Genomic DNA, 25,385 nt, shown 5'->3' with positions numbered 1-25,385 from the left:
GTCCAATCTTGCGGCGCGGCAAGAGGGAGAGGAGGAGAACGGGAAGGTACTGCGCAGGTGCATAGAAATCCCCACCTGCTCTTTCCTTGGATTCCCAGCGCTCGCCTTCGGAACCTTTGAACCGAGTGCTTGGGCTAACAGGGGAAGCATACCGAAAGTGGCTTGTCCATCCGATTTGGCAAAAGGAAAGGAAGAGGAGGAGCAACGAACCATGGCAGCTATGGTAGCCCTTTGCAGTGGGCTAGGAAGGAGAGCGTTAACGCACTTCGTAACGGCTGCTGGCTGCCTCACAGATTCTGGGGCTCATGCAGGTAAAGTCTCTATATCCTAGGTTCCTTTATAGCGTTGCAGCCGTTTGGCTTAGCCCTTATTAGGTCGGTGGAGTCGTCACTGTTAGCTAAAGGACTCCGGTGTCTAGGCAGTTTTCTCCAAGGTAAATGGGAATCTGTAGTGGCCCGTGACTAGTATTTTAAAGCTGAAGAGGGCGTGAAATATAGCCCAGTACTTTTTTTTTTTTAAACGTACGAGGAGAGTGATGGGGTGATTCTTAAAAAGAGGCAGGGACTTGCCCAAGATCTTCGGGTAGACTTGGTAAGGCAGGAGCATTTTCAGTCACCTAGCAGCAAATTCCAGATGTCTGAGGGCCCAGATCTGGGCGAAATTGTGACATGGGCCCTGGAATCTATCATTTCTGCACTTTTATCTACTTTGTGCTTGTCTGTAAAAATCTTTTCATTTTCCTTTGGTATGACAGTGCCTTTCAGTTTGCATTAAAATCTGTCTCTTCCCATGGAGAGAAGGGAATATAAATTTCCGGAACAGGGAGGTTGTATGGGTGGAGATATATATGCCCTTTTCCCAAAGCCCCAGAAAGCACATTTATCCTAAGTCTAACTCTGCCTCAAATCTGAAGACTTTTAACCTTCATTTAACCTTGTTAGTATAATGAATATAAAACCTTTCTTTTCTGTTAGGTCCCTTAATTCATCTCGCCTCCACAGAAGCAAAATCTTTCCTTAGCTGCTCAGCTAACGAAAATAATTAGTTCGTTGCTGTTTCTGTTTAATTGCAGTGCTGTGGAGAAGTTGTTCACAATATAAACAGGTAACCAGCAATGAGGACCTGGTAAGAATTTTTTTCTTACTTGTAATAAAGCATTTGCAAATACGACCAAGTTCTTATGTCTTTGCTATTTGAATAGAGTTCAGCTGAAGGACAAAAACAATTAAGATGATAATCATTAGTCTGTGTTGGAAAATTATAATTTATTGAGTAGTTACTTAAGTGAATTTTGAAGTAAGAGAATCCCTAGCTTCCTAGCAAGAAGCATGGCTTCTGTAACACCATATTTTGCTTCCTAGATATGTGCTTTGGGAATTTAAAAAGGTAGTTTTGGTGCATGCAGTAATTGCAGAAAACCTAACAAAGGGATTGTACAAAGTTTACATATACCTTGGCTCTCTTCCTCATTTCAAATTCAATTTTGTCTTCCTCCTATTCATCACTTTGGCTAGGTGGCGGCTGCTTTAATAAATGCGGGATCAAAATTAAAGTTTTATACCAGAACATTAAGTACAGTCTCTTCTAAACTGTAGATGTATTTTTATGGGTTTCAAGTACTATCATTGGGCTTGGGCAGTATAGGTTTTCTTGCTACATGCAGAGATAATTTGACACTAATCAGACCATATAAAGCATTTTGCACAGTGTAGAGAAGGAACACAGTCATTACAGGTAAGCTGAATGTAAATTGGATTAAGAACATTTGAGGAGTTGGAAAAAAACAGAAGAACCCCTCTAGTCCCTCTGAGCATCCATCTCGGTCATCTAATTCACACCATAGTCAAGAGAGTAAAGGAAATTACTAGAGCTCCTCTTTAGGTCATTAAACCCACTAAGACTAATGAAAGCTATGGGCTCTCCCAGAAAAAGGCACACAGTCCCATTTATTTGAAAATTTGCATACAACTACAGCGGTTCAGGGACTTCCATAGCCATTTCTACATTAAGAATCTATACTGGAGACACCTAAACTGATTTTAGGAGGGAGGCCTTGTGATAGAAGCATTAGAGGCAGTAGTGAACAAAGAAAAACGAAAAATGCTGACAGAAACTTACAAAACAGTCTGGGGCCATAAAATTGTAGTCAAAGAACCTGATAGTATTACGCTAAGCCTTGTCTTTTTTTATCTTAATTTATTTATTATTTTTGGCTGCGTTGGCTTTTTTTGTTGTTGTGCGCAGGCTTTCTGTAGTTGCTGCAAGCGGGGTCTACTCTTTGTTGTGGTGTGCGGGCTTCTCATTGTGGTGGCTTCTCTTGTTGCGGAGCACGGGCACGCGGGCTCAGTAGTTGTGGCTCGCAGGCTCTAGAGCGCAGGCTCAGTAGTTGTGGCGCACGGGGTAGTTGCTCCACGGCACGTGGGATCTTTCCTGGACCAGGGCTCGAATCCGTGTCCCCTGCGTTGGCAGGCAGATTCTTAACCACTGTGCCACCAGGGAAGTCCTGCATTGTCTTTTTACAAGAAAAATAGCGATAAAACATCTAGAGAAATATGGGGATGGATTTAGGGATTATAATTTAAGAATTTCATATGGTATCTGTTGTGCTTAAGTTTTTCTTGATTTAAATCTGAGAGTTTTTAGTCACCTACAGTCTGGACAAAGCATTTGAGGAGAGAATCATTTATCGAAGATTTGAATTTTTTTCCCCCCTCCCATAAGCCCTTTTTTCTCCAAAGATTATATTTTATCCCAGAATCCTCCTCCATGACTTAATTCCTCCTTAGCCAAACTTAAGACACTTGCACAAAATATGTTTGAGTACGCTGAAACCTTTAAAATAGTGAATCTTTTTCTGAAATACTCGATTTTTCCTTTACAAGCCTAGCTGTTGTATCCTCTTTCACAGTAAGAAAGGTACAACTAATCCCTTGGAGAGATTTAAATGTGGTAACCTAAGATTTTAAGTTTTTTCGATTCAAAGTTAATACAAACTATATTATCATATATTTTTTTCCTTTAGCCTGTTCCAATGGAAAATCCTTATAAGGAGCCTCTGAAAAAATGTATCTTGTGTGGAAAACGTGTAGATTATAAGAATGTACAGGTGAGATCTGGTTTTACTTCACTATGATACTTGATTTTGGGATTTTGGCTCCTTTATTAATACAATAGAGAAGCAAGTCAGTTTTTATAACAGGCTTTGTGTAGGGTGACTGTTTTAGCGACTTCATAATTTCAGATCTCGTTATACTTCTATGTATTGATACAAGGCATCTCTTTTATTCAAATAAGAGCCCCTTGGCTGTCCCTCATTTACTGTTAATTCAGCTTAGCATTCCTCTTTTTTCTTTGCCCAAAATGTCTTTACAGTAGCTCGCTGTGGCAGTGATTCTCAGTTGGTGGAGTTCAGTAGTTTGGGAAAAGCTCCTCTGGTGAAGTTGATCTCTGTACCTCACCACCAATATCGCTATTTCAAATGTAATTTTATCTGTTGTCGAGCACTCAGCAAATTAAAAGTGGCAAATTTAGGGGAGAGAATGGTGCTGGAGCTAAGTATACTGACAGTAGTATAAAGTGATAGCTGCCTTGGTGGGAGAAAAGCCAAGGAATTTTAAAATGCAACGTATTAGGATTATGCATAGTGCCTAGAATGATGCCTGGTACATAGAAAGTGCTAAAGAATTTAAATTAATAAAACCTAAATAACAGCAAACGGCCTGATGTACCTGTGCATCTTGAAGACCTCATTGTAGTCTGATATTATGTGATAGCCTATCATGATAGATGAAGTGTTTTGTACCTTGTTATAAAAGCAACAGTATTTGAGAAAAGTTATCTGTGGAAAAGTCAAGAGAACAGCTTTAGCACTGAAAGAATACGCTCATTAATCTGTTGTATAGATTTTTTGACACACTGGATAAGAGATGTCAACTTTGGTGATTACTTTAGTTATTTAAAAAGATGACCTATTAATAGAATGAACATAATTCAGTGTTTTTATTCATATTTTTGAAGTTTGTCTGAAATGTATTAATAAACCTTTACATAACTTGAAGGTGTGGCATAAGGTTTTTTTTTTAAATTTACCATTCAAGATTGAATAACAAGTGTATTAATGTAAATTTTTTTCCTTTTCAAATATAACTCAAAACAGCTTTTATCCCAGTTTATTTCTCCATTTACTGGATGCATTTATGGAAGGCACATAACAGGTATTTTGTTTTCTATATATTATAGCAACTTAAATGTAGGTAAGACTTATATAAAGCTACTTCTGTTATTTAAGGAAACTGGCAGATTTTCAAATAGTGCTACAAATTACTATGACACCAGATACTATGGCTAGTTTGAGAAAGCCTCTTCTTAGGCCAAAGGATAATTATTTTGCATGTCTTCTTATACTCAGTTAACTATAGGCTGACAATATGTAGAAAACTTGGGCTTAAAAAAAATTGCTTTGCTGTTTGGGAGTATACTATAATCATCCCCAGGCTATTATTTAAACCAGGGGCCTGTTGCCTATAGGCCAAATCGGATCTGCCACTTGTTTTTGTAAATAGCTTAGTTTCCAGTGTCTGAGCTACAACAGCAGAATTGAGTAATGATGATAGAGACTGTATGGCCCACAAAGCCTAAGATAGTTACTATCTGGCTCTTTACAGGTTTTCCAATCCTTCCATGACATAGACATTTGTTATGCATTTTGATTACTGGCATTTTTTTACGAATAAGAAAGCAATTTCTTTTATAGGTCTCTGTGGGAAGAAACAAAAAGAAATCACAAAAGCAATTAAGAGAGCTCAGATAATGGGTAAGAGCATCTGAAAAACTGAATTATGCTAACCAAAATTTTGCTCATTATCTTTTGTGAAGAACTTTCATTATCTCTTTACAGGGTTTATGCCAGTTACATACAAGGATCCTGCATATCTCAAAGACCCTAAAGTTTGTAACATCAAATACAGGGAATAAATTCTATAAAGTTATCATCAATAAATTTATTTTACAGTTGTGTGGTATTAATACTGGCTCAAACTGTAAGATTTAATAACCTTTGAGTAGAGAACTGATAGGCTAAATCTTATCAAACTATAAAGTATTATGTTTTTAATTCTTAATAATTTGAAATTATATGAGGAAAAAGTGTCTCAAGTGTGAAGTTTCCTCTCCATATCAGAATGTTCATTAAGTAAATCAGATTATTTAAAATGTTAATACTTGTTATATTTTACATACATATGAATTAAAAAAAGGTACTATGGGATTTTCACTTATATCTGGCCCCCAAATAGCTCATACAGCATACCACTGATAATGAGATGTTAAACATGGAAGGGATGACTTGTATTGGGATTTTACTTTAGGCCCAGATTCTGTGTTGTAAATAGTATTGTAGGGATATGGGTGCGGGAAAGTGGAATGCTTATATAATGTACAAATCCCACATGACAGAGTGTGGATTTGAAATTGCTAAGGAAGATTTTCTAACACGTAAATAATTATGCCTGGCTAGGACTATGGGTCTTCCCTCTGTAGAGATGTTATGTGGGGATGAACAGTGGTGCTGTCTGTCACAGGACCTAACATTTACTCCTGGACTAGTCTATCATGAACTGGTAGTGTACTGTAAATAAACCGATCCATAGGCAATCTGTTGTATCATCTTCTCTTACTCCAGTGATACAAACTGATCGCCAAAAGATGGAGAATAACTAACTGAGAAAAAATGTCCTACAAGGATTCTTTTCCTCCTTTTCATTTAGTACCCTGAAAGTTGGGACATCAAACTTAATTATTTTAACATTAGGGTTCAGAATGAACCCCATTTCCTCTCCTGCCCTGTGCTTCTTATGTAACTAGTAAAGCAATCCCAACAGCAACTCATTATTTGCACAAATCATCCCTGGTATTATGTGGGCTTCATAAACACCCCATGGTAACTAATGCATGTTAACACATAGATAAAAGATGATAGTTTTTGATACTAGCTATGAATTTGCTCTATCATTTAGGAAATAAGTGATGCAAGAGCAGTGGTCAACATGTGGGTTCAGCATTTCACCCAGTGAGTAAAGCATGAAGGCGTCATGTGATGTGTATGCTTCATGGGAAATTCTGTTATGGAAAGGATAAATAGAAAAAACAAACAGTAAAAGCTCTCTTAACCAACCTCCACTTAACCAACTCACTGGATTAAACAGGGGCTTTACATCCTCCTTAAAAATCACACGGAAGCCCATGACTCTTAACCTGTTGAGTTCTACATTACCAAGAGTCATCTATTTTGTTCCCAGACCTTATCAGTTGTATTTTTGTAGTGATGAATATGAGCATTAAAAATAAAGTTTCAGTTGCAGTGAAAACCAAGTAAATGCTCTGAGAAGACTTGATAAAGATAACTAGCTTTTTAAAAAAAATAGTTGTCAAATTAGGTGTGGTTAGGACAAATAAGATTGGGAATGGAAAATGAAAAAACCTAGTAGCATTTTGTACTTAGGTTGCTTTGCAAATTTCTTTAAAGAAACTAAAATTGGGGATTATATAGGGTAAGTAATGGGTTTGATTTACATAGGAACTCCAACACATTCGTAAAGTTTCTGGCCCTGCAACAAAAGTTTGACGAATGTACACTTATGCTTTATGTTAAAGTGAAATCTCTGATAGACACCTTATTTATGTATCATTTGAGTCCCACTTAACTGGCCTTTTCACCTAACTAACCAACTGCTGATCCCAAACATATTGCATTACCAGGCTTTGTTCTGTACTCAAATTCTGAACTGACTCAATTTAAAGTACTTTATAAGATAAATGAACTAGAACTTACCTATGTGTTATTGCAAAGAGCTGAACATAGTAAAAACAATAGCCATGTTTGGCTTTACCCTTCATCTGATGAAAAATCTCCTTTCAGCCTAAAAGAATCAAAAGGTAGGAGACTGTGGATATTCACCAGAACCGTTCATTTTCTCAATCTCTTCATCTGTTTCTGGGCTGCTCACTGTGGATGCCTTTTCTTGGTTACTGCTATCAGTATCTGTTTTAGATGGTTGGTTCTGTATCTCTAACAGCCGTGACTTCTTGAATTGCCATCCACCATCTGTACCTGAAGCTTTACGCTTAATCATTTGCAGTGCACTACCAGCTGGACTAGCTTCAGGAATGTCAGTATATTCCACCATTAGGGTCAGGTTGTCTACCACATTGAGATGGTGGTTGGTATTACAACAACTTTTAGAAATGTGTCTATTTTTCAAGGAGATAACACATGAATGAAGAAATTCACAATCGGGAAAAAAGGTCTGTAAAGCTTGACAAAGAAAAATGTTCTCCTGAGGGTCTTTCTGGACATTCTTCTCTCCTAAAGAAACAAACAAATATTTCAACATACAGTATTTATACTACAAAGGTTTTATAGTTATCTATTTGTTAGTAAAGTCAGAGACTTTAAAGAATCATATCAAATTATCTAAATTAAGAGAAATGATAATCCCAAATTTATATGCCACAATATCCTCAGAGAAAATTAAAGTTGTTATATTTTTTAACATCAAGGTAGTATATCTATAGTAGTACCATGTTCTCTGTTCAGTGGGATTTAAGAGTATTAATGAAAGTTATTTTTAATCCTAAAGTGAACAAATTGATCAGTTAGTGCAAGCAGCTCATCCATTATTCCAATCAGTGAGAATTTTTCTTCAAAGCACAGAAAGTAGTGATATGTGAACTTTTTACTTACGTGTTGCTTGAATCTGTGCTTGCTTTCTTTTTTTAATTTCTCGTTTTAATCTGTTTATATCCTTTAGTAGTTTCTCTACTGCTCTCTCACTGTGTTCTACTTTACTGCATATACTCTGGAAAATAAAGTAATTTAAGAGCATAGATAAAGTTCCAAATTGTAATACTACAATCTACGTTCACAAATAATATAAAATCCTTCATGGTGTATAACATCAAATATTTTCCTTTATAAAAATTTTATTTTATTTTGCTATTTTCTGGAGGAACTCACCAACAAGCATTTCTATGGTGCTTCATAGGTTACAAAATGCTTTCCAGATATATTAACTTCCTATTTATACAAAGTTTTATCATTCAAGTTATTTCCTAGATAATACACAGAAATAAAAAACAAAAATATTTAACTGCTTCAAAACAAAAAATACTGTACTATTTTGAGATGCATACTTATTGCAAACATTTAAGAAACTGCCAATAACAAAGTGACTTTCACTATTACAAAAGAAAACTACTGAAGATTTTAATTCCCGTAAAACTACTTTTGAAAAGCAGAATGGCCTTATGTGTCATCAGTTTTTAAGTACTAATATCCTTTGACTCAGTGATTTCATTTGGGGAATATATCTTGAATCAGTAACAAAAATTTATATAAGATGATGTTTCTTAGAATAGTGTCAAATCAAAAGTAACTAATTTCCAATTATAGTGTAATGGGTTGTTAGAGCCAGTTTTAGTGGATACTTCATGGAACATCTGCCCAGCTTACTTCTCATGAACTTGTTCATCCTGCCATAAGAGTTCACCAGTAACCCTTTCACCAACTTTCACCCTAGCTGACCCAAGCAGAGTTAATTACAATAGCCAATAGGCAAATCCTAATCTCTTGAATAGAAGAGATTAAATGCAGAAGCAATAGGTTAGCTCTTTGGTCAGCCAGTGGGTGAATAAACAGCAAGATCTGTAAATACTATGAAGGAAACCAACAGGCAGACACAAAGGGAGAGAGTTAGTTTTTTTGTTTGTTTGTTTTTTGGCCACTTGGTGCGGCTTGTGGGATCTTAGTTCCCTGACCAGGGATTGAACCCTGGCCATGGCAGTGAAAGCGCCAAATCCTAACCACCACCAGGGAACTCCCAGGAGTTAAAGTTCTGATGGCATTCAAGCTCCTGGTTCCAATTCCTTCCTAGAGCTCAGTGGCCTTCTGCCCACAGTTCCTTTCACATACCTCTACATTCCCTAATTTAGCCCAAGTTGGTACTTTTTTTTAAAGTTAATTTATTTATTTTTGGCTGCGTTGGGTCTTCATTACTGCGTGCAGGCTTTCTCTAGTTGCGGTGAGCAGGGGCTACTCTTTGTTGCAGAGCACGGGCCCTAGGTGTGCAGGCTTCAGTAGTTGTGACACGCAGGCGAACTAGTTTTGGCTCACGGGCTCTAGAGCGCAGGCTCAGTAGTTGTGGTACACAGGCTTATCTGCTCTGCAGCATGTGGGATCTTCCTGGACCAGGACTCGAACCCATGTCCCCTGCACTGGCAGTCAGATTCTTAACCACTGTGCCACCAGGAAAGTCCCCAAGTTGGTACTTTTCACATTAGAGTTCTAATATACTGCTCTAAGAAATATACTGCTATTAAAAAGAACTAAAATGTGGAAAGTGTTTAATTGTACATCAAATAAAAATCATGACACAAATTTCTATGTCCCCATCACTGTCAACAATGTAAAAGCATGTATACATTAGGGGGAAACTGGAGAAAACTGGAAAGTGCAAAGAGTTAAGTTACAATGGTAGGATTCTGGATGTTTTCCTATTTTCTAAAATTCCTGTATTATATTAAAAAACAATGTGCAATATTATCAGTGTGTAAAATGCATTAACCCCATTTCTCTTAGTGTGCTCTATTGGTGAGTATTGTGGCCATGGAATATACTACTCAGATCTCCATTTGCAGGAAGCAGAGTTGACTGACAGTTCCAGGTGCCATCTTTTTGGGTCCACTACTGTGCTTGTGCTTAGGTCATGCTTCCCCTAGGTTGCTCTTAGCCACCGACTGAGCACAGTGAGGACATCGGTATAATTCTATTCCTGTAGGATGCCTTTGCTCAAAGACTCTCCATCAGGCTGGCTGAAATTTTTCAGGCCTTGCAGTCTAAAGCTCTTCCTACCCAATCATTCTCCTTTCCCTGTCTCCTTCCTCAGGTGTCAAACTTACATTGCAAGTCTCCCTGCCACTCCTGCTCCCTCCCCTCAAGGGACCTGAATGGACACAATGAGGTAGAACTTAGTACTGTTGTAGACTTTTTTGTTCCCAAATATTTGCTCCCTTTTTTATCCTGTAAAAGGGTTATATCTCCCTGCCTATTGCCATGACATCCTCTGGCCAATGAAATGTGAGTGGAAGTGACAGGCCAGCTCTGAGCAGAAATTCTAAGAGCTGTTGTGAATTTCCACCAGCTTTCCTGCTCTTTCCCTTTGTCATGAGAAGAGCATGTCCCACAGGTGGGCTGGATCCTAGAATGAACATGACATTTAGAACAGGAGCAGAGCTGCAGCCAAGATATAATGTGAGTGAGACAAAACTTTTGTTTTCATAGCCCACCAAGATGGAGGCCTTTGTTACTGAAGCTAAACTAATACAAAAATTTATGTCTAATCAACTGTCAGGTTATCCATAAACATATATTCAGTGAGCAATGTGATATGAACTCTATAGGTGATCTTTAAATGTTTTTTTAACTTACCTTTAATTCCTCTTGTAAAGAAGCATACAGTTCATTTATCTTATGTACCTCCTTTAAAGATCCATCTTCTTTAAAAAATTTAGAGCTGTAAAATATTACCATTTCTTCAGGCAAATGTACAGAACTCATTTAATAATACAATGAAAAATTTATTCGTAGTTGAGGAACAATAGATGATTCTTTTTACTGGCTTTGTAGGGACAATAATTTTGTCAACCTACTTATTTACAGAATAAGTAAAACCAACCAGAAAACCTAGTTATCTGTCTTCACCTCAGCAAACTTTTTAGCCTCCTAAGTACTATTTCCAGGACTCAGAAAAGAGGTTCAGTGAAAACAGATAAAGACTGAAGGGGGGGTAGTTCTTTCTGGGCAATAGGATCAGTCAATTATTTTACTGAGTTTAAGTCATCATTGATTGAAAGAGGCAACATTATTTTATATACCACGAAGAAAAAAGAAAAACAATTCTAAGGCATGTTTTGTAAAAATCCCAATTTGAGATAAATGTAAAACTGTGTCTTAGTATCAATGAAATGTGGTATTCAATTTCTATAAGACACTGTTAAGCACTGTGGGAACACAAAAATAAATGAAATCTAGTCCATCATTCTCATAAAGTTTACACTTAGTAAGTATCCTGTAGTACCAGTGTTGTTATTTCTGACATTAATTATTCCCTTATTGCCCACAAAAAAGTTATAGCTCAGCAGTCTACAGTGTAAGTCTTGGCTAAAGCCTCATTTTTTGTCTTTATTTCCTATCCAATCTAATTTCTTGCCTTTAATCTGAACTGTGCCTTAGAAAATTATTATTTTGAGGCTAGCTCCTTATTCTTAGAATAAATATGTTAAAATATGTAGGCTATATAACAATGCCCCTCTCTTTTGTATTTTATAAATGGACAGGTGCTAGAAGGAAATACTGAGAAATTAAAAGTCTGGTTTACTTGAGTAATGTCATTAGTTAGTTTTCCTTTCATTTTTATTCTTGTGTAATAAAAAAAATTAACTTCAAAAAATGAATAGGAGTTAAGTTTAGTGGGGAAGCAGTTGAGGAATCTCACCTGTGTGTTTTTACTGCTCGACTAAAACCAGTGGACATACAGGAATCAGATACAGTTTTATAACCCAGTTGTTCAGACATGCCCAAATTGGCCACCACTAAAGGTATCCTATGAAAAAGCCTGAAGAAATAAAATTTTTAAAAGTAAATTTAAAATAAAGTGAAAGATTAGCATCTACTTATTAGTATATAGACTACCTTTCCCCTACAAGATTAAAAAACAAAACCCCATTCCTTGCTACTTATCCATGACAGAATTTACTGACTTGAGGCAAATAGCTTTTAAAAACTGTGAAATGTGCATAGTGTAAGATGACTGTGAAAAAATACTTTAATGGTTATTTTAACTGATCACCACATGTAAAAATAAAGGCAGTATTGTTGCGATTCATCCTATCTTTCGTGAATGATAAAACTACTCTTCCTTGGTACTCTTTTAACTTCATTCTCATACTCCATGAAAATGTTGTCTATATAACCTGCGGGGAGTCCTATTAACTCATTTTGGTGGATCCTCAAGAACCACCCTGCTTCCTGGCAGAGGTTAGAGAAAAGCTGCTCAGGTATGCAGGCTTCAGTTCTACATTATATTCCTTAGCAACCAATACCTAAAGCATGCATATTTTTTCCACCTTATGGTAAATAAGAGCAAATCCTCAATGCCAGAAACACAAGTCATCATTCCATACTAGGCTTCTAATTTCCTTATCTGACATTCATTCTCCCATATAAAGAACCGATGGTAAGAAAGGCTAAAAAGGGTTACTGTGACAATCTAATGCAACAATATACGAAAATAGTTGGTAAGCCATAAAAAGTACAATAAAAATATTGAGTACATTTTTCTGTTAGCTGAAAACAGCCAGTGACTGGCCAACATTTACCCTTTCTGAGGTTTATATAAGGCATGCTCCAGCCGATGAGTAGAGCAGCTTTCTGTTATTATACTTGGTGTTAATAACAGAAAAACAAGTTCCTGGCTTGAAAGATGCTGCTGTAAGTTTTTGTGAAGCAGTCTCTCTCTGAATGTCATGATCTGGTCTGAATGACGTCGGAATTTATACCAACCAACCACATCCTGAAAGAAAATATAGAAAAACATCAGGCGAATACCTTAATGGTTACAGTTATTATGTATCTTACTGTCATAATCAAGCAGTAAAACTGGCAACCTTAAAAATGACTTTCTTGGGCTTCCCTGGTGGCGCAGTGGTTGAGAGTCCGCCTGCAAAGCAGGGGACACGGGTTCGTGCCCCGGTCCGGGAAGATCCCACATGCCGCGGAGCAGCTGGGCCCGTGAGCCATGGCTGCTGAGCCTGCACGTCCAGAGCCTGTGCTCCGCAATGGGAGAGGTCACAACAGTGAGAGGCCTGCGTACCGCAAAAAAATAATAAAATAAATAAATAAACTTAAAAAAAAATGGCTTTCTTGGGACTTCCCTGGTGGCACAGTGGTTGGGAATCTGCCTGCCATTGCAGGGGACGGGTTCGAGCCCTGGCCTGGGAAGATCCCACATGCCGTGGAGCAGCTAAGCCTGTGCGCCACAACTACTGAGCCTGTGCTCTAGAGCCCAGGAGCCACAACTACTGAGCCCACGTGCCACAAATACTGAAGCCTACGCACCTAGAGCCCACGCTCCTCAACAAGAGAAGCCACCGCAATGAGAAGCCCGCACACTGCAATGAAGAGTAGCCTCCGCTCGCCTCAGCTAGAGAAAGCCCCCGCGCAGCGATGAAGACCCAAGCAGCCAAAAATAAATAAAAAATAAAATTTTTTAAAAAATGGCTTTCTTAATATTTACCAAGATTTGGGGCCTATATTAAACAAAATGTACACTTAAGAATACACTTTACCTTTTATAAAGCATGCAAACTGACTTGCAGTTAAATTACTTTCCATTTACTTACCAGGCTACAATTTTATTCAGCACAGATTAAAGAAAATAAATTCTTAACTTCCTCTAGTTTCTCTTAATGGCATTTACTGTCTTAACATTTTTAACCCTTAGTCAAAATTTAAATGAAGAAAACACCAATGAAAACTAGTTAACTTCCTGTATGGATACTTGGTTTGCTAAGTAAGTAAACTGAACCCAATAGCTTTTAATTGAAATTTATATGGGAATGTTATCACCTACCCCACAGAGCTGGTTCCAAGATTAAGATTATATTAAAGGGTTTTGTAAACTATAACACGCTAAACAAATGTGTTGTATTTTTTATTTATCTTTGGCTGCATTGGGTTTTTGTTGCTGCGCGTGGGCTTTCTCTAGTTGCGGCGAGCGGGGGCTACTCTTCGTTAGGGTGCGCGGGCTTCTCATTGCAGTGGCTTCTCTTGTTGCGGAGCACGGGCTCTAGGCACGCGGGCTTCAGTAGTTGCAGCACACGGGCTCAGTAGTTGTGGCTCGTGGGCTCTACAGCACAGGCTCAGTAGTTGTGGCGCATGGGCTTAGTTGCCCTGCGGCATGTGGGATCTTCCCGGGCCAGGGCTCGAACCCATGTCCCCAGCATTGGCAGGCAGATTCTTAACCACTGCGCCACCAGGGAAGTCCCTCAAAAAGTTTTAAGAGGAAAAAAGTACCAAGAAAAAATGTATTTGGAAAAAAAAAACTATTTTGATCATTCAGCAAGTTTTAACTGAACACCAAGTGGGCTACAGAGGATCCAAATTAGGTGCTGTATAGGAAATCATCCCTGCACTAGGAAAAATAGTAACTTGTAGCTAAGTAAAAGAACAGCAATGGATTAAGTCCTAGAGTACGTGAGATCAATGTAAATCAGAGTAGTCAAGAGGATGAGAACAAGATGAAGATTTTTAATGACTAGCTTTGCTTTCAGGGAAACCCCTTTGAGTTTCTAGAAAGAACAAGCCTTTCCTCACCTGCTTTACATAGGACATTGTGAAGACAAATGCTGCTTTAAAGTTCTGTCAAAGTATTACATGTTTTTACAAGCTGAAAATAATACATATAATACGAAAAAAAGAAAGGTAAATCAGGGAATACCTTTTTGACACTTGATAATATTTTCTTCAGCGCTCGCTCATTTACTTCACCAGAAGAATTATAAAAGCTGTAAAAGCCAAAATTAAAGGCATTTCAAATAAGCTAAAAATATGAATGATTTTATTAGCACTTTTAATTGTAGTTACTCCTAGCCTAACTACCCAACCAAAATCCATATACTTATTGCCTGTTAGATGAAGTTCTAAATTAAATAGGAGAGAAAGTTCTCAAATTAACAGACTTAAAGTGCTAGAAATATGCGGTCCATAAGCAATGAAAAAGGAAAGAGTGGAGGAACTTTAAAGGATAAGTTTGCGTAACACTTTTTTTTTAACCTAAAACAAAACAAACTCTCCATTAAATACAGGTATTTGTTAAGTTCACATAGCTAGTTCACAATTTATTCATTAAAACTTTTTTTTACAATAATGGTACATACAAAAGAATGTAATGTGAGTAATGAAGCAGCACAATACCATAAAGACAATTTATTCATTGCTAATTCCAAAAGCTATCCTTTTCTTTTATACATTTATTCTATGATTTTATTTATTGTTTCTGGCTGCGTTGAGTCTTCATTGCTGCACGCGGTCTTTCTCTAGTTGCGGCGAGTGGGGGCTACTCTTCGTTGCAGTGCACAGGCTTCTCATTGCAGTGGCTTCTCTTGTTGTGGAGCATGGGGTCTAGGCGCGTGGGCTTCAGTAGTTGTGGCATGTGGGCTCAGTAGTTGTGGTTCGTGGGCTCTAGAGCGCAGGCTCAGTAGTTGTGGCTCATGGGCTTAGCTGCTCCGCGGCATGTGGGATCTTCCCGGACCAGGGCTCGAACCCGTGTCCCCTGCATTGGCAGGCGGATTCTCAACCACTGCGCCACCAGGGAAGCCCTCCAAAAGCTATTCTTAAATTAAGAGAAGTGCTTTAGGAGTTGGGGTTTTTTTGTTTTGGGGGGCTGGGGGGGTGGAGGATAGGTATTGGTTTAGTTTAGTGACTTCTGTAGTTGGAATGTCAAAGATTTAGGGAGAATTGAAAAATAATTCTAAAAGATTCTAAAGCATTTACTTTCAGCTTTCTTTCCCCTCCAGGGATTACAAATAATATTCTCCTCTTTTTAACATTCATCAAAATCAACAATATTCTTTTCTATGATGTAATATCTATTATGCAAAATCTTTGACAAATACTATTATAATAGGTTTTTACTGGTAATTCTAATCTACACACTGAAAAAATTTAGTTACATAAAACTGGAAAAAACATATCCTAATAGGCAATATATTCTTTCTTTTTAACTTACAAAGTGTTCCACCTACCAAAGGGGGATAATTCAGCTCATCGAACAGATCCTTCCATCTTACCTATTTATTCCAACATGAAAAATCTAAATACAAGAGTTTATTCCTGTGTTTCTCTAGGATGGTCCACTCCTGAGCTCCTCAAACTGGGACATAATGCAATACACCAGGGTATATAAAACAACAGGATAAAAGTGTACGTCTTCTGTGCAAGCACTGATTTTTATGTGAAGCTTCTGGGAAGGGGGGCAGTTTTTTTTTTTTTGTAGAAATAGATATACTGTACAGTAGAATTCATGTTAAACTGTGCAATTTTTTTAAAGTGACTTTAAGTTTTAGGCTTCAATGGGCTGTTTTCCAAATTCCCCCTAGATTTCTGAGATAAGGGAAACAGTGTATTTCAGTGGCAAACTTTGCAACCAATGTATCAGAGCAGGATTGACAAACTTTTTCTATAAAGGGCCAGATAGTAAATATCTTAGGTTTTGCTGGACAGTCTCTGTTACATATTCCTCCATTGTTCTTTTTTTTTTAACTCTTAAAAAATATATTAACTATTCATAGAGGTCCATATAAAAACAGGCCATGGGGCTGTACTCTGCCACCTCTGTATCAGAAACATAAAACTGGTTATTAAAGCTTATCCAGCTCGGATTCCATGAAGTATGGTATCAGAAGACTTTGTTTTTAACATGTTCCATCTACATCATTTAAAAGAGTTGCCCCTAACCTTTTTGGCACCAGGGACGGGTTTCGTGGAAGATGGTTTTTCCATGGATGGGGGTGGGGGGTGATGGTTCAGGTGGTAATGCGAGCGATGGGGACCGGCAGATGAAGCTCTGTTCACTCACCCGCCGCGCACCGGTACCAGTCCAGGGCCCAGGGGTTGGGGACCCCTGATTTAAAACAAGAAAGAAACAGCATAGTATGCTGTTGGATTAGAGCTCAAGAAATCCGGATTCTTCTAATTTTGCCCTACCACTAACCAGTTCTTCCCCCCATCCCCTAATTTTGTAAAGCTAAAAGGCTGAGGGACTTCCCTCAGCAGTGCAGTAGTTAAGAATCCACCTGCCAGTGCAGGGGACACAGGTTCGATCCCTGGTCCGGGAAGATCCCACATGCCGCGGAGCAACTAAGCCCGTGAGCCACACTACTGAGCCTGCTCTCTAGAGCCCGCGAGCCACAACTGCTGAAGCCTGCGTGCCACAACTACTGAGCCTGTGCACCCTAGAGGCCGCTCACCACAACTACTGAGCCCATGTGCCACAACTACTGAAGCCCGTGTGCCTAGAGCCCGTGCTCTGCAACAAGAGAAGCTGCCGCAGTGAGAAGCTCACGCACTACAATGAAGAGTAGCCCCCACTCACTGCAACTAGAGAAAGCCCATGTGCAGCAACGAAGACCCAATGCAGCCAATAAATAAATAAATAAAAGGCCTAGGTATGGGTTTCTCATCACTGGATCAGATGGCTTCCTCGGCTCTAAGACTCATATTAAGTTGGTCTAATTATTTAAGGTAGTTGCCAGAAGGTATTGAATCACCTTTTTTTTTTACTTTCCCTCCTTAATCCATTGCTGGCCCAGAGTCCCTCAAGAAAGTACTATTTATGAGTCTCCACCAAGAGTCCCTCATTCAAAAGATATTTTTTATACGCATTGTCTATTAGGCAATATAGGAGCTGTGCCCCTTTCTGGTACAGCAGTTTAAGACCACACTAAGCCTTCTGTCACACCTACCAATGGTGTTTCTCACCTTAACACTATGTTCCATGGCAACTCTTACACAACCTTAGAAATGGTACATACAGTGTGACTGTAAGACAGTAATGCTGATTTTTCATGTATGGTTTATATAAATCATAAAGCTATTTCACCAAAACTACACCGTGTTGTTTATGGTTACAGTTGTTTGCTTTATGAAACATCATTGATTTATATACTTTTCTATGTAAATACCTCAATTAAAAGTTTTTAACAATATCATAGCCTATCAGGGCTAAGAGTACTACTACTATCTGTAGGACTATGAGTACAAGTTTCCACCCTGGAAAAGTAATAGGAAGCGGGTTAGATAAAGAACCTAACCAGTTAATAGACAAAAGATAATATTAAAAAATATAAGTGAAGAAACAGATGATAAAATAAACTGGAATAAAAAGAAAAAAGGGCTGCTGTTAATGTATGAGAACATGTTGCTGAGTTTATAATATGCGATGAAGTGACTGGGTGGGAGAAGGAAAAGCAATCCTCAAGGTAAACTGGTACCTGGGAGAGGCAGTGAAGACCAGCTAAAGGAAGCAGATAAATACAGAGAAAGAACTATTAGGGTTGAAATGAACAGGTGAATTTCAGGTACTTAAAAAGAGTCTTTACATTTTAATCTGTACCACCAGGTGTAACTAAGATACTTTGTTAGTTTCAAAAATTCACTTGCAGAGAATAATTTTCACAATGGATCATTTACTTGCTCTTACTACTCACCTAAAAAGCTGATAGCATGAAACATACTTCTGAATGTCTGGAAAAAAAGAATTTTTAGTTATGATTACATTAAGTATCATTTGAATAACATATATTGAGCACTTAATGCCAGGATGTACTTTACCATTATCTCGTTTATTCCTCACAACAAGCCTATGAGACAGATGTTATCACTCCTTCCACTTTAAAGATGAAGTAACAGGCAGAGAGATTAAGTTGGTGGAGGCAAAATTCAAACCCAGAACCTCACTCATAACTACTGATAGAATGCTATATGCTATACTCCTTCTAAATAGGTTTAGTAATGGCCACACAAAAGATGAAGTCACACTTGCTATAGTCATTGAGTTCTGAAATTGTGATGCTGTAATTATACCCAACTGATAAAAAACAGCTGCTAAAGGAATTCTTTTGTTATTCCAACTGGTTCTTTCATAAAGGATATGTCAATGTTAATTGTAGACTAAAGAAAAGAAGTCCAACATCTCTGAAGAGGTGAGTTTTATTCTCCTGTCAATAGAAATAATACATTTAAATACATCTAACTTCTGGTTGCTACAGGTGCTGTGCAAACAGATTAAATTCTATCACAAGACATCATTACAAATCATGAAAGTATCAAGATGAATATAATGTTTCCTCTATCATCCCAAACTTTCAGATCCCTCAAGATTCAGTAGGGACGGCTTCCCTGGTGGCGCAGTGGTTGAGAGTCCGCCTGCCGATGCAGGGGACACAGGTTCGTGCCCCGGTCCCGGAGGATCCCACATGCCGCGGAGCAGCTGGGCCCGTGAGCCACGGCCGCTGGGCCTGCACGTCCAGAGCCTGTGGTCTGCAACGGGAGAGGCCACAGCAGTGAGAGGCCCACGTACCGCCAAAAAAAAAAAAAAAAAGTCATTTATGGGCTTCCCTGGTGGCGCAGTAGTTGAAAGTCCGCCTGCCAATGCAGGGGACGCGGGTTCGTGCCCCGGTCCGGGAAGATCCCACATGCCGCGGAGCGGCTGGGCCCATGAGCCATGGCCGCTGAGCCTGCACGTCCGGAGCCTGTGCTTTGCAAAGGGAGAGGCTACAACAGTGAGAGGCCCGCGTATCGCAAAAAAAAAAAAGATTCAGTAGGGAACAGTGAAAGGAGTGAGACATTCACACAGAAAGTCATCAAGACAATACATATTCTTCTAGGCAGCCCATCTTTATGTGTCCCTGTGTCAACAATCAAATTTTGTCAGATACCATTTACAGGGTCACTCTAGCAGTAATCACCTATTTCAGATAATTCCTGTGACTATGATGTTCTCTTCCTTGGGGAGATCCTACCCAGAGTACTAGCAATTTCACTTGTCACCTAAATCAAAGACATCAGTTTGATTATGGAGTATCTGTGAATCTTCATCTAGGTGAGGAAACCCAATATCAAACTGCTGTTGAAGAATCTTTTCAAGTAAACATCTGAAGAATGCAGACATCTCTGCATCTTTGTACATGCAAAGGCTATCTTTAAGGAGGAAACTACATGAAGTCACCATTTCAATAACTTGATAAGTATGTAAAGTTATTGACATTATACTATTATATATATATACACACTACTATAAAAGTAATTCAGGCTATTACAAAAAGTGGAAAAGTTATCATCCTCTTCAGATATTTTCCTTCCAGCAAACATATGTTACCCTCAGATAAATCCCTCTGAACAGAAACAGTCTGTAACTGATAACCGGCCAAACATAATCTGGTGTAGATAAGGCACAGTATAATAAAATGATGAAAATCTCATTAACCAAAGCAATGTAGTAATTTGTAGATCTTGCCACCTGTTTTAAAGTAATCCAACATTTTAAAATAATTTAAGCAAATACTTGAGTGCAACTACAGCACTTGCCAGATACCTTGAAGCTTAGCACTGCTCCTAGCACAGTGGAGTTGCTTGATAAATGGTTGCTTATTTAAACTCCTAAAATATGTCAGATACTTTGGGCAGCACACCAATTACAATTAGGGAAAAAAGACTTCCTAAGGGCTGGCTTTTTAAGCTCGTGTGAACAGAAAGAAAAACATTAAGAAAATAAAATTATAAACAATATAAACATGTGTAACATGACAAAAGGCCAATTTCCTTAAGTTATGATATAGCATTACAAATCAATAAGAAAAAGCAAAATAGCCTAGCAGAAATATAGTCAAAGCATGGAACAGGCTTGTTCTTTTCAAATAAAAAGGTCTCCCCAAAAGTCAAACACATAACCTCATTTGTAATTTAAAAATGCAAATTAGAAAGGGGGAGGGGCAAGATGGGGCAGGGGATTAAAAGGTACAAACTACTATACATAAAGTAAATAAGCTACAAGGATATATTGTACAGCACAGGGAATATAGTCAATATTTTATAACTTTAAATGAAGTATAATCCATAAAGATATTGAATCACTATGCTGTATACTTGAAACTAATATAATACTGTAAATCAACTATACTTCAAAAAAAAAGAAATACAAATTAAAATTTTTTTTCTTCACTTATCAAGTTGGCAAAGTTTAAAAGATTTGATAATACCCAATGGTGATAAGGGTAGGGGGACCCTGGCACTTTCACATATTGCAGAGGAGTCTTAAGATGACATGACTCTTCCAAAAGGTAATGGCCTACCTCTAGGAATTCTGCTTTCAGATATACTCAAAGGCACAAAGATATATGCACCATAAAATGTGCATTGTTACATTGTTTTGTATTAATAAAAAAATAAAAAGTCATCCATAGCTGGTTAAGTACGTTATGGTACATTCATACAACGGGAATACGAAGACATCAGAAAGAATGACAAACTATACACATTCATACTACTCTGCACTAATGATATCTTGGAGATATTTATCCATGTATATAGTATGATCCCACTTATGAATATAAAAATACACATACATTTATATGTGTGTATTATGTGTAGTATTAATGAGTGAAAAAATACTCATGAAACCAAGTCATTGCCACAGAGGTGACTTTAATGAGTGAGTTTAAATTTATATGTTTACTTTATACATATGTACTAAATTTACATATATACTTCAATTTTTACCTTTTTAAAGTAGCAAACAAAAAGTACAGTATGAGTATAAACTGATATAATCTTTCTGGAAAGCAATTTGCTAATACAGATCAAGAACCTTAAAAATGTTCACACCCTTTGACACTGTAACACCATTTCCAGAAATCTACCTATAATAGGTGTAGAATATTTATGTACCAAAATGTTCCCTGTAGTATAATTTATGATAATGAAAAACTGGAAACTCTGATTATAATTTATTTATTTAAAGGACAACTAAAATCACATACAGTCATAAGAGTAACACCATAGAGAATAGAATGCAGTTATAAGAAATAATATTTAGAGGATTATTTACTATGAGAAAATGGTCATGACGCCAAATTTTTTATAAAGTATACCACCAATTTTGTTTTAAAAAAATATATATATATATGCTTAGGAAAAAAATGCATATGTTAGAGAATCAGAAAACTCCCTATGTATTTTAAAGCTCCGTTTCCCTTTTTTTCTGAAAGAACAGCTGCCACCAGCTGCAGTTGCTTCACCACCCACTTCTCAAACCCTCTGCAGTCTGGCTTTTTCCCCATTACACTTCTGAAATTACGTAAGGTTTCCAATTATTTAATCACTGAGTTTTTTCAGTTCTCATCTTCCAACTTTTCTGCAACATTTTACATTTCTGTTGAACCTGTTTTATCTTTTTTCTTGGTCTTGCTTATTGGTTCTTTCTTTTGCTGGATCACCTTTCTGCCACTCACATATACACAGGAGCTATTTCATCCTTCTTTCCCCACAGTAATCTTAATCTGCTTCCTATGTCTCATATTGTTTCTTGCTTTAGACTAGGGCATAGCCATAACTTTAACTGAGAAATGACTGCAATATATTCCTTTTAAAATTTGATTTCTGGGACTTCCCTTGTGGCGCAATGGTTAAGAATCCGTCTGCCAATGCAGGGGACATGGGTTCGAGCCCTGGTCCGGGAAGATCCCACATGCCGCAGAGCAACTAAGCCCACGTGCCACAGCTACTGAAGCCGGCGCGCCTAGAGCCCGTGCTCCTCAACAAGAGAAGCCACCGCAATGAGAGGGCCATGCACACCAACGAAGAGTAGCCCCTGCTGGCTGCAACTAGAGAAAGCCCACATGCAGTCACGAAGACCCAATGCAGCCAAAAATAAATAAATAAATAAAATTAAAAAGTTGATTTAAAAAATTCATGCCTATTTCTGGTGTTTTTGTTTCTTTGTTTGTTTTAGTTTTTGGCCGCACCACGCGGCACGTGGGATCCTTAGTTCCCTGACCAGGGATGGAACCCGCACCCCCTGCAGTGGAAGCGCAGAGTCTTAACGCTGGACCCAGGGAAGTCCTGATATCTATTTCTTAATAATTTAAAAAGTAACTTATACTGACCCCTTTCAGCATAAACTATCAAAATAGAAGACACAGAAATAAGTGACTCACCAATTGTATAAATAACTTCAAAATCATCCATTTGAGAATCAGTTATGCTGTTCTTCGCTTCACCTTTCACTTCCCCAAGGAGAAAACCTTCCTATAAGGATAAAAATAAGCAGTATATGGAATACACTGATAGAATTTCCAAGTTCAGTCACTTAACTAACCAGTATTTCCCAAGAATTTTACAACACGTACAAGCGTGTGTTACCAGCTGGAGCACACACAAAAGAAAGACTAGGTGCATTCCAGTTTACCTGGGCAACATAACCAGGTTAAAATACACAAGTAGAAGGGATTGTAAATACCACTGTGACTTTAGCACTCTTGGAAGTATAAAAGGCTTAAAGGCAGAAATGAGAACACAATGTTCAAGGAACAAGGAGTAGAGCAGTTAGCCTGAGAATAGAAGCCTCCCATCTGTAACGAAATCTTAGGTTGCTATGAACAGCACCAATAATGGACCATCCTGAATGACTGGCCAAGGAGTCTGGATTAACAGCACATGCTTCTGGGAGTCAGTGGAGGCTTCTGAGCTATGAAATGACACAGGATGGGCTTTTAGATTAAGCATGTGCACAATATCAAAGACCTGTAATTCAATATTAGAGTCTGCTGTATAAAAGAGGAGCTGTGAGCCCTGGTTCTTTTTAAAATGCAGGCATTTTGCCACCATAGCAGTGATCTGAGTTTCAGAAAATTCACTTATTTCTCCTGGCACATTTAGAAACCCAATGAGCTTGACGATGAATTTTTTACCGTCTTTATAACTTCTTTAGTTAAAAATGCTTTAAAAAATGTGTTTTTTTCATTAAAAGAAAAACACAAAAGTAATGTTTCCACAATGTGAGTCTTTGCTAGAATCAAAGGGGAACAATACGGAACTCTACTCTCTAGCGTTCTATACAAACCCCTGGAAAAGAGACAATGCAAGTACAGCTCTCCATCAAACCACCTTTTAAGGACTTTAGGAAAAAGATCTAAGGAACAGAGTCCTCTCTAACACTACAGTACTTTGCAAGTGCTAATCCTTTAAGCTACAGAGGACTTACAGTCCCACTCTGGTTATGTTTACACTAAGGTATTCCACAGTAATTTCTACAGCCACACACATTTTAAATCATCATATATTTGCTCTTTGCTACGTGTTAATCTACAAGTGTATTTAGAATTGCATACATGAAAGATAGCAATTCCAGCCTTATTAGGACTACGCCAAAAAACTATTTTGGATAAGGCAAGCCTTTATTATAAAGTGAGGGCACAAAATTTAGCAGAAATCACTAGGTTTTATTCAGTATGGTATTCTCTAAACCGTATTAGCAAGTTACTACACACTTACTCTAGGACACTACTTCTCAGACTCAAAGTTTTACAGTGTTTTTTAATTTCATAAAAATGAAAGTTTTTAAAAATAGGTACTGTATATTTTTTTTAAAAAACGACTTCACCTAGAGGTTTTGAACCTAGGCGAAAGTGTGAAATAAGCATTTAAATATGTAATATTTCAGGATAAACTTAAATGTTTAAATTACAACCGAAAGCATCCGACAAGGAACTAGCTCAGGCCTTAGAACCTAATAAATTTGATACCAATGCAAACAAAAGTCAGCTATCCAATATACGAAATTAATCTTCATCTATTAAGATTCCCCCCAAAATAGCCACTGGATGCATCATTTCTCATTCCTTTACAAGCCTTCCATTTCAACAAACGTGCACAGTAGCTGCTCTGAAGGGGAAAATTGAGTTGTCTGCGAAAACCACTGTCGGTAGTTAGTTGAAAGTTAACCGGCAACCTTCCCAGCGAGCGGTAGCGGGAGAGCGCTACGTGAACCTTCTATTCCTTCACAACCAAAATGAACCAGAAAAGGGGGACTACTGAAAGAGAGAAATGCGGGTGTGCGAGACACTCCGAGCGGGGCGCGGAAATAAACACTGGTTGCGAGAGGGAGGGCTAACTCTGGAAAAGGCTCACCACCGGAGGCAACCTCTGGGGCCGCCCGGGAGCGGGAGAAGGCAGCCCCGACTGCACAGAGCCGGCGCGGCGGCGGCGTCGGGAGCCCGCGTGCGGGACCCGGGCAGCGGCGGCCGGGACGGCGCCCGCGCGCCCGTGCGCGCGGGTCCTTTTTTGAGGTGACGCCAGAGCCCGCCCCGGTCCTCGGCTCACCGTGTCCGAGTCGGTGTTGAGGTGCTGGAAGACGAGCGCGCCCAGCACAAAGCCAGAGAGCACCGCCGACGTGCTCTCACCCTCCATGCTTCCGCCGCCGCCGCCGCCGCCGCCGTGCTGCTCTAGCTGACAGGGCTCGGCGCGGGCCGCACCGGGCGGGGTCCTCGGCGGCGCGTCGGCGAGGCGGGGCCGAGAGAGGAGGCGGGATCTGCGCCGGCGCACTGGCCGCGGCGCGCTCCCCCGAGGGGCGGGTTTGGTGGGTAGTCGCTGGGGCTCTCTGGTGCGGAGCTGGCGGCTCTGACGAGGGCTCTGGTTCGTCCCTCTCGGTGTTGGGCACCTCTGCCCAGCGCCAGGCCACGGACAGCGCTTTTGGTGGCTAGCTGCTACTGAGGGA

At 38.9% G+C, this 25,385-nt stretch overlaps 2 protein-coding genes across 5 annotated transcripts; one reads left to right on the top strand and one right to left on the bottom strand.

Annotated features, from left to right (window-relative positions):
* Positions 1-20: 20 nt before the first annotated feature.
* On the top strand, positions 21-5,077 carry MRPS18C (mitochondrial ribosomal protein S18C). Of its 2 annotated transcripts, XM_029235006.1 has the most exons (6): positions 21-311; positions 1,073-1,125; positions 3,023-3,106; positions 4,157-4,214; positions 4,754-4,813; positions 4,898-5,018. In XM_029235006.1, exons 1-6 carry the CDS (start codon positions 212-214, stop codon positions 4,972-4,974), a joined length of 432 nt encoding a protein of 143 aa, XP_029090839.1. In that variant the 5' UTR covers positions 21-211; the 3' UTR covers positions 4,975-5,018. The 2 variants fall into 2 exon arrangements, with proteins under 2 accessions (XP_029090839.1, XP_029090840.1); XM_029235007.1 differs by lacking the exon at positions 4,157-4,214 and having other exon boundaries at positions 4,898-5,077.
* ABRAXAS1 (abraxas 1, BRCA1 A complex subunit) lies at positions 2,484-25,158 on the bottom strand. Of its 3 annotated transcripts, XR_003795563.1 has the most exons (10): positions 24,992-25,158; positions 22,828-22,918; positions 18,322-18,358; positions 14,553-14,619; positions 12,433-12,626; positions 11,550-11,669; positions 10,484-10,568; positions 7,742-7,856; positions 6,830-7,363; positions 2,484-2,512 (listed from the first exon to the last, which is right to left on the bottom strand). XR_003795563.1 is itself a non-coding variant. In XM_029235004.1 (9 exons), the coding sequence occupies exons 1-9, from the start codon at positions 25,076-25,078 to the stop codon at positions 6,927-6,929; spliced, it is 1,233 nt and encodes a 410-aa protein (XP_029090837.1). In that variant the 5' UTR covers positions 25,079-25,158; the 3' UTR covers positions 6,640-6,926. The 3 variants fall into 3 exon arrangements, 2 of the variants coding, with proteins under 2 accessions (XP_029090837.1, XP_029090838.1); XM_029235004.1 differs by lacking the exon at positions 2,484-2,512 and having other exon boundaries at positions 6,640-7,363; XM_029235005.1 differs by lacking the exons at positions 2,484-2,512; positions 24,992-25,158 and adding an exon at positions 24,800-24,868 and having other exon boundaries at positions 6,877-7,363.
* Between the last annotated feature and the right edge of the window lie 227 nt (positions 25,159-25,385).

The sequence above is a fragment of the Monodon monoceros genome, unplaced genomic scaffold (genome assembly GCF_005190385.1).
Source record: "Monodon monoceros isolate NGI ecotype Baffin Bay Population unplaced genomic scaffold, NGI_Narwhal_1 Super_Scaffold_20, whole genome shotgun sequence".
NCBI lineage: Eukaryota > Metazoa > Chordata > Mammalia > Artiodactyla > Monodontidae > Monodon > Monodon monoceros.
Note: the sequence above shows the minus strand (reverse complement) of the source record. Positions and strands in the feature narration are given on the sequence as shown.

What these genes read in the sequence shown, in the direction of transcription:
- MRPS18C (XM_029235006.1), top strand. Translation starts at nt 212, where the DNA reads ATGGCAGCTATGGTAGCCCTTTGCAGTGGGCTAGGAAGGAGAGCGTTA. An exon ending in AGATTCTGGGGCTCATGCAG is followed by an intron (nt 312 to 1,072) that starts GTAAAGTCTCTA and finishes GTTTAATTGCAG; the next exon opens with TGCTGTGGAGAAGTTGTTCA. An exon ending in TTATGGAAGGCACATAACAG is followed by an intron (nt 4,215 to 4,753) that starts GTATTTTGTTTT and finishes TTTCTTTTATAG; the next exon opens with GTCTCTGTGGGAAGAAACAA.
- ABRAXAS1 (XM_029235004.1), bottom strand. Translation starts at nt 25,078, where the DNA reads ATGGAGGGTGAGAGCACGTCGGCGGTGCTCTCTGGCTTTGTGCTGGGC. An exon ending in TCATGCTATCAGCTTTTTAG is followed by an intron (nt 14,620 to 18,321) that starts GTGAGTAGTAAG and finishes TGGCTTTTACAG; the next exon opens with CTTTTATAATTCTTCTGGTG. An exon ending in AGCACAGATTCAAGCAACAC is followed by an intron (nt 7,364 to 7,741) that starts GTAAGTAAAAAG and finishes TTGTTTCTTTAG; the next exon opens with GAGAGAAGAATGTCCAGAAA.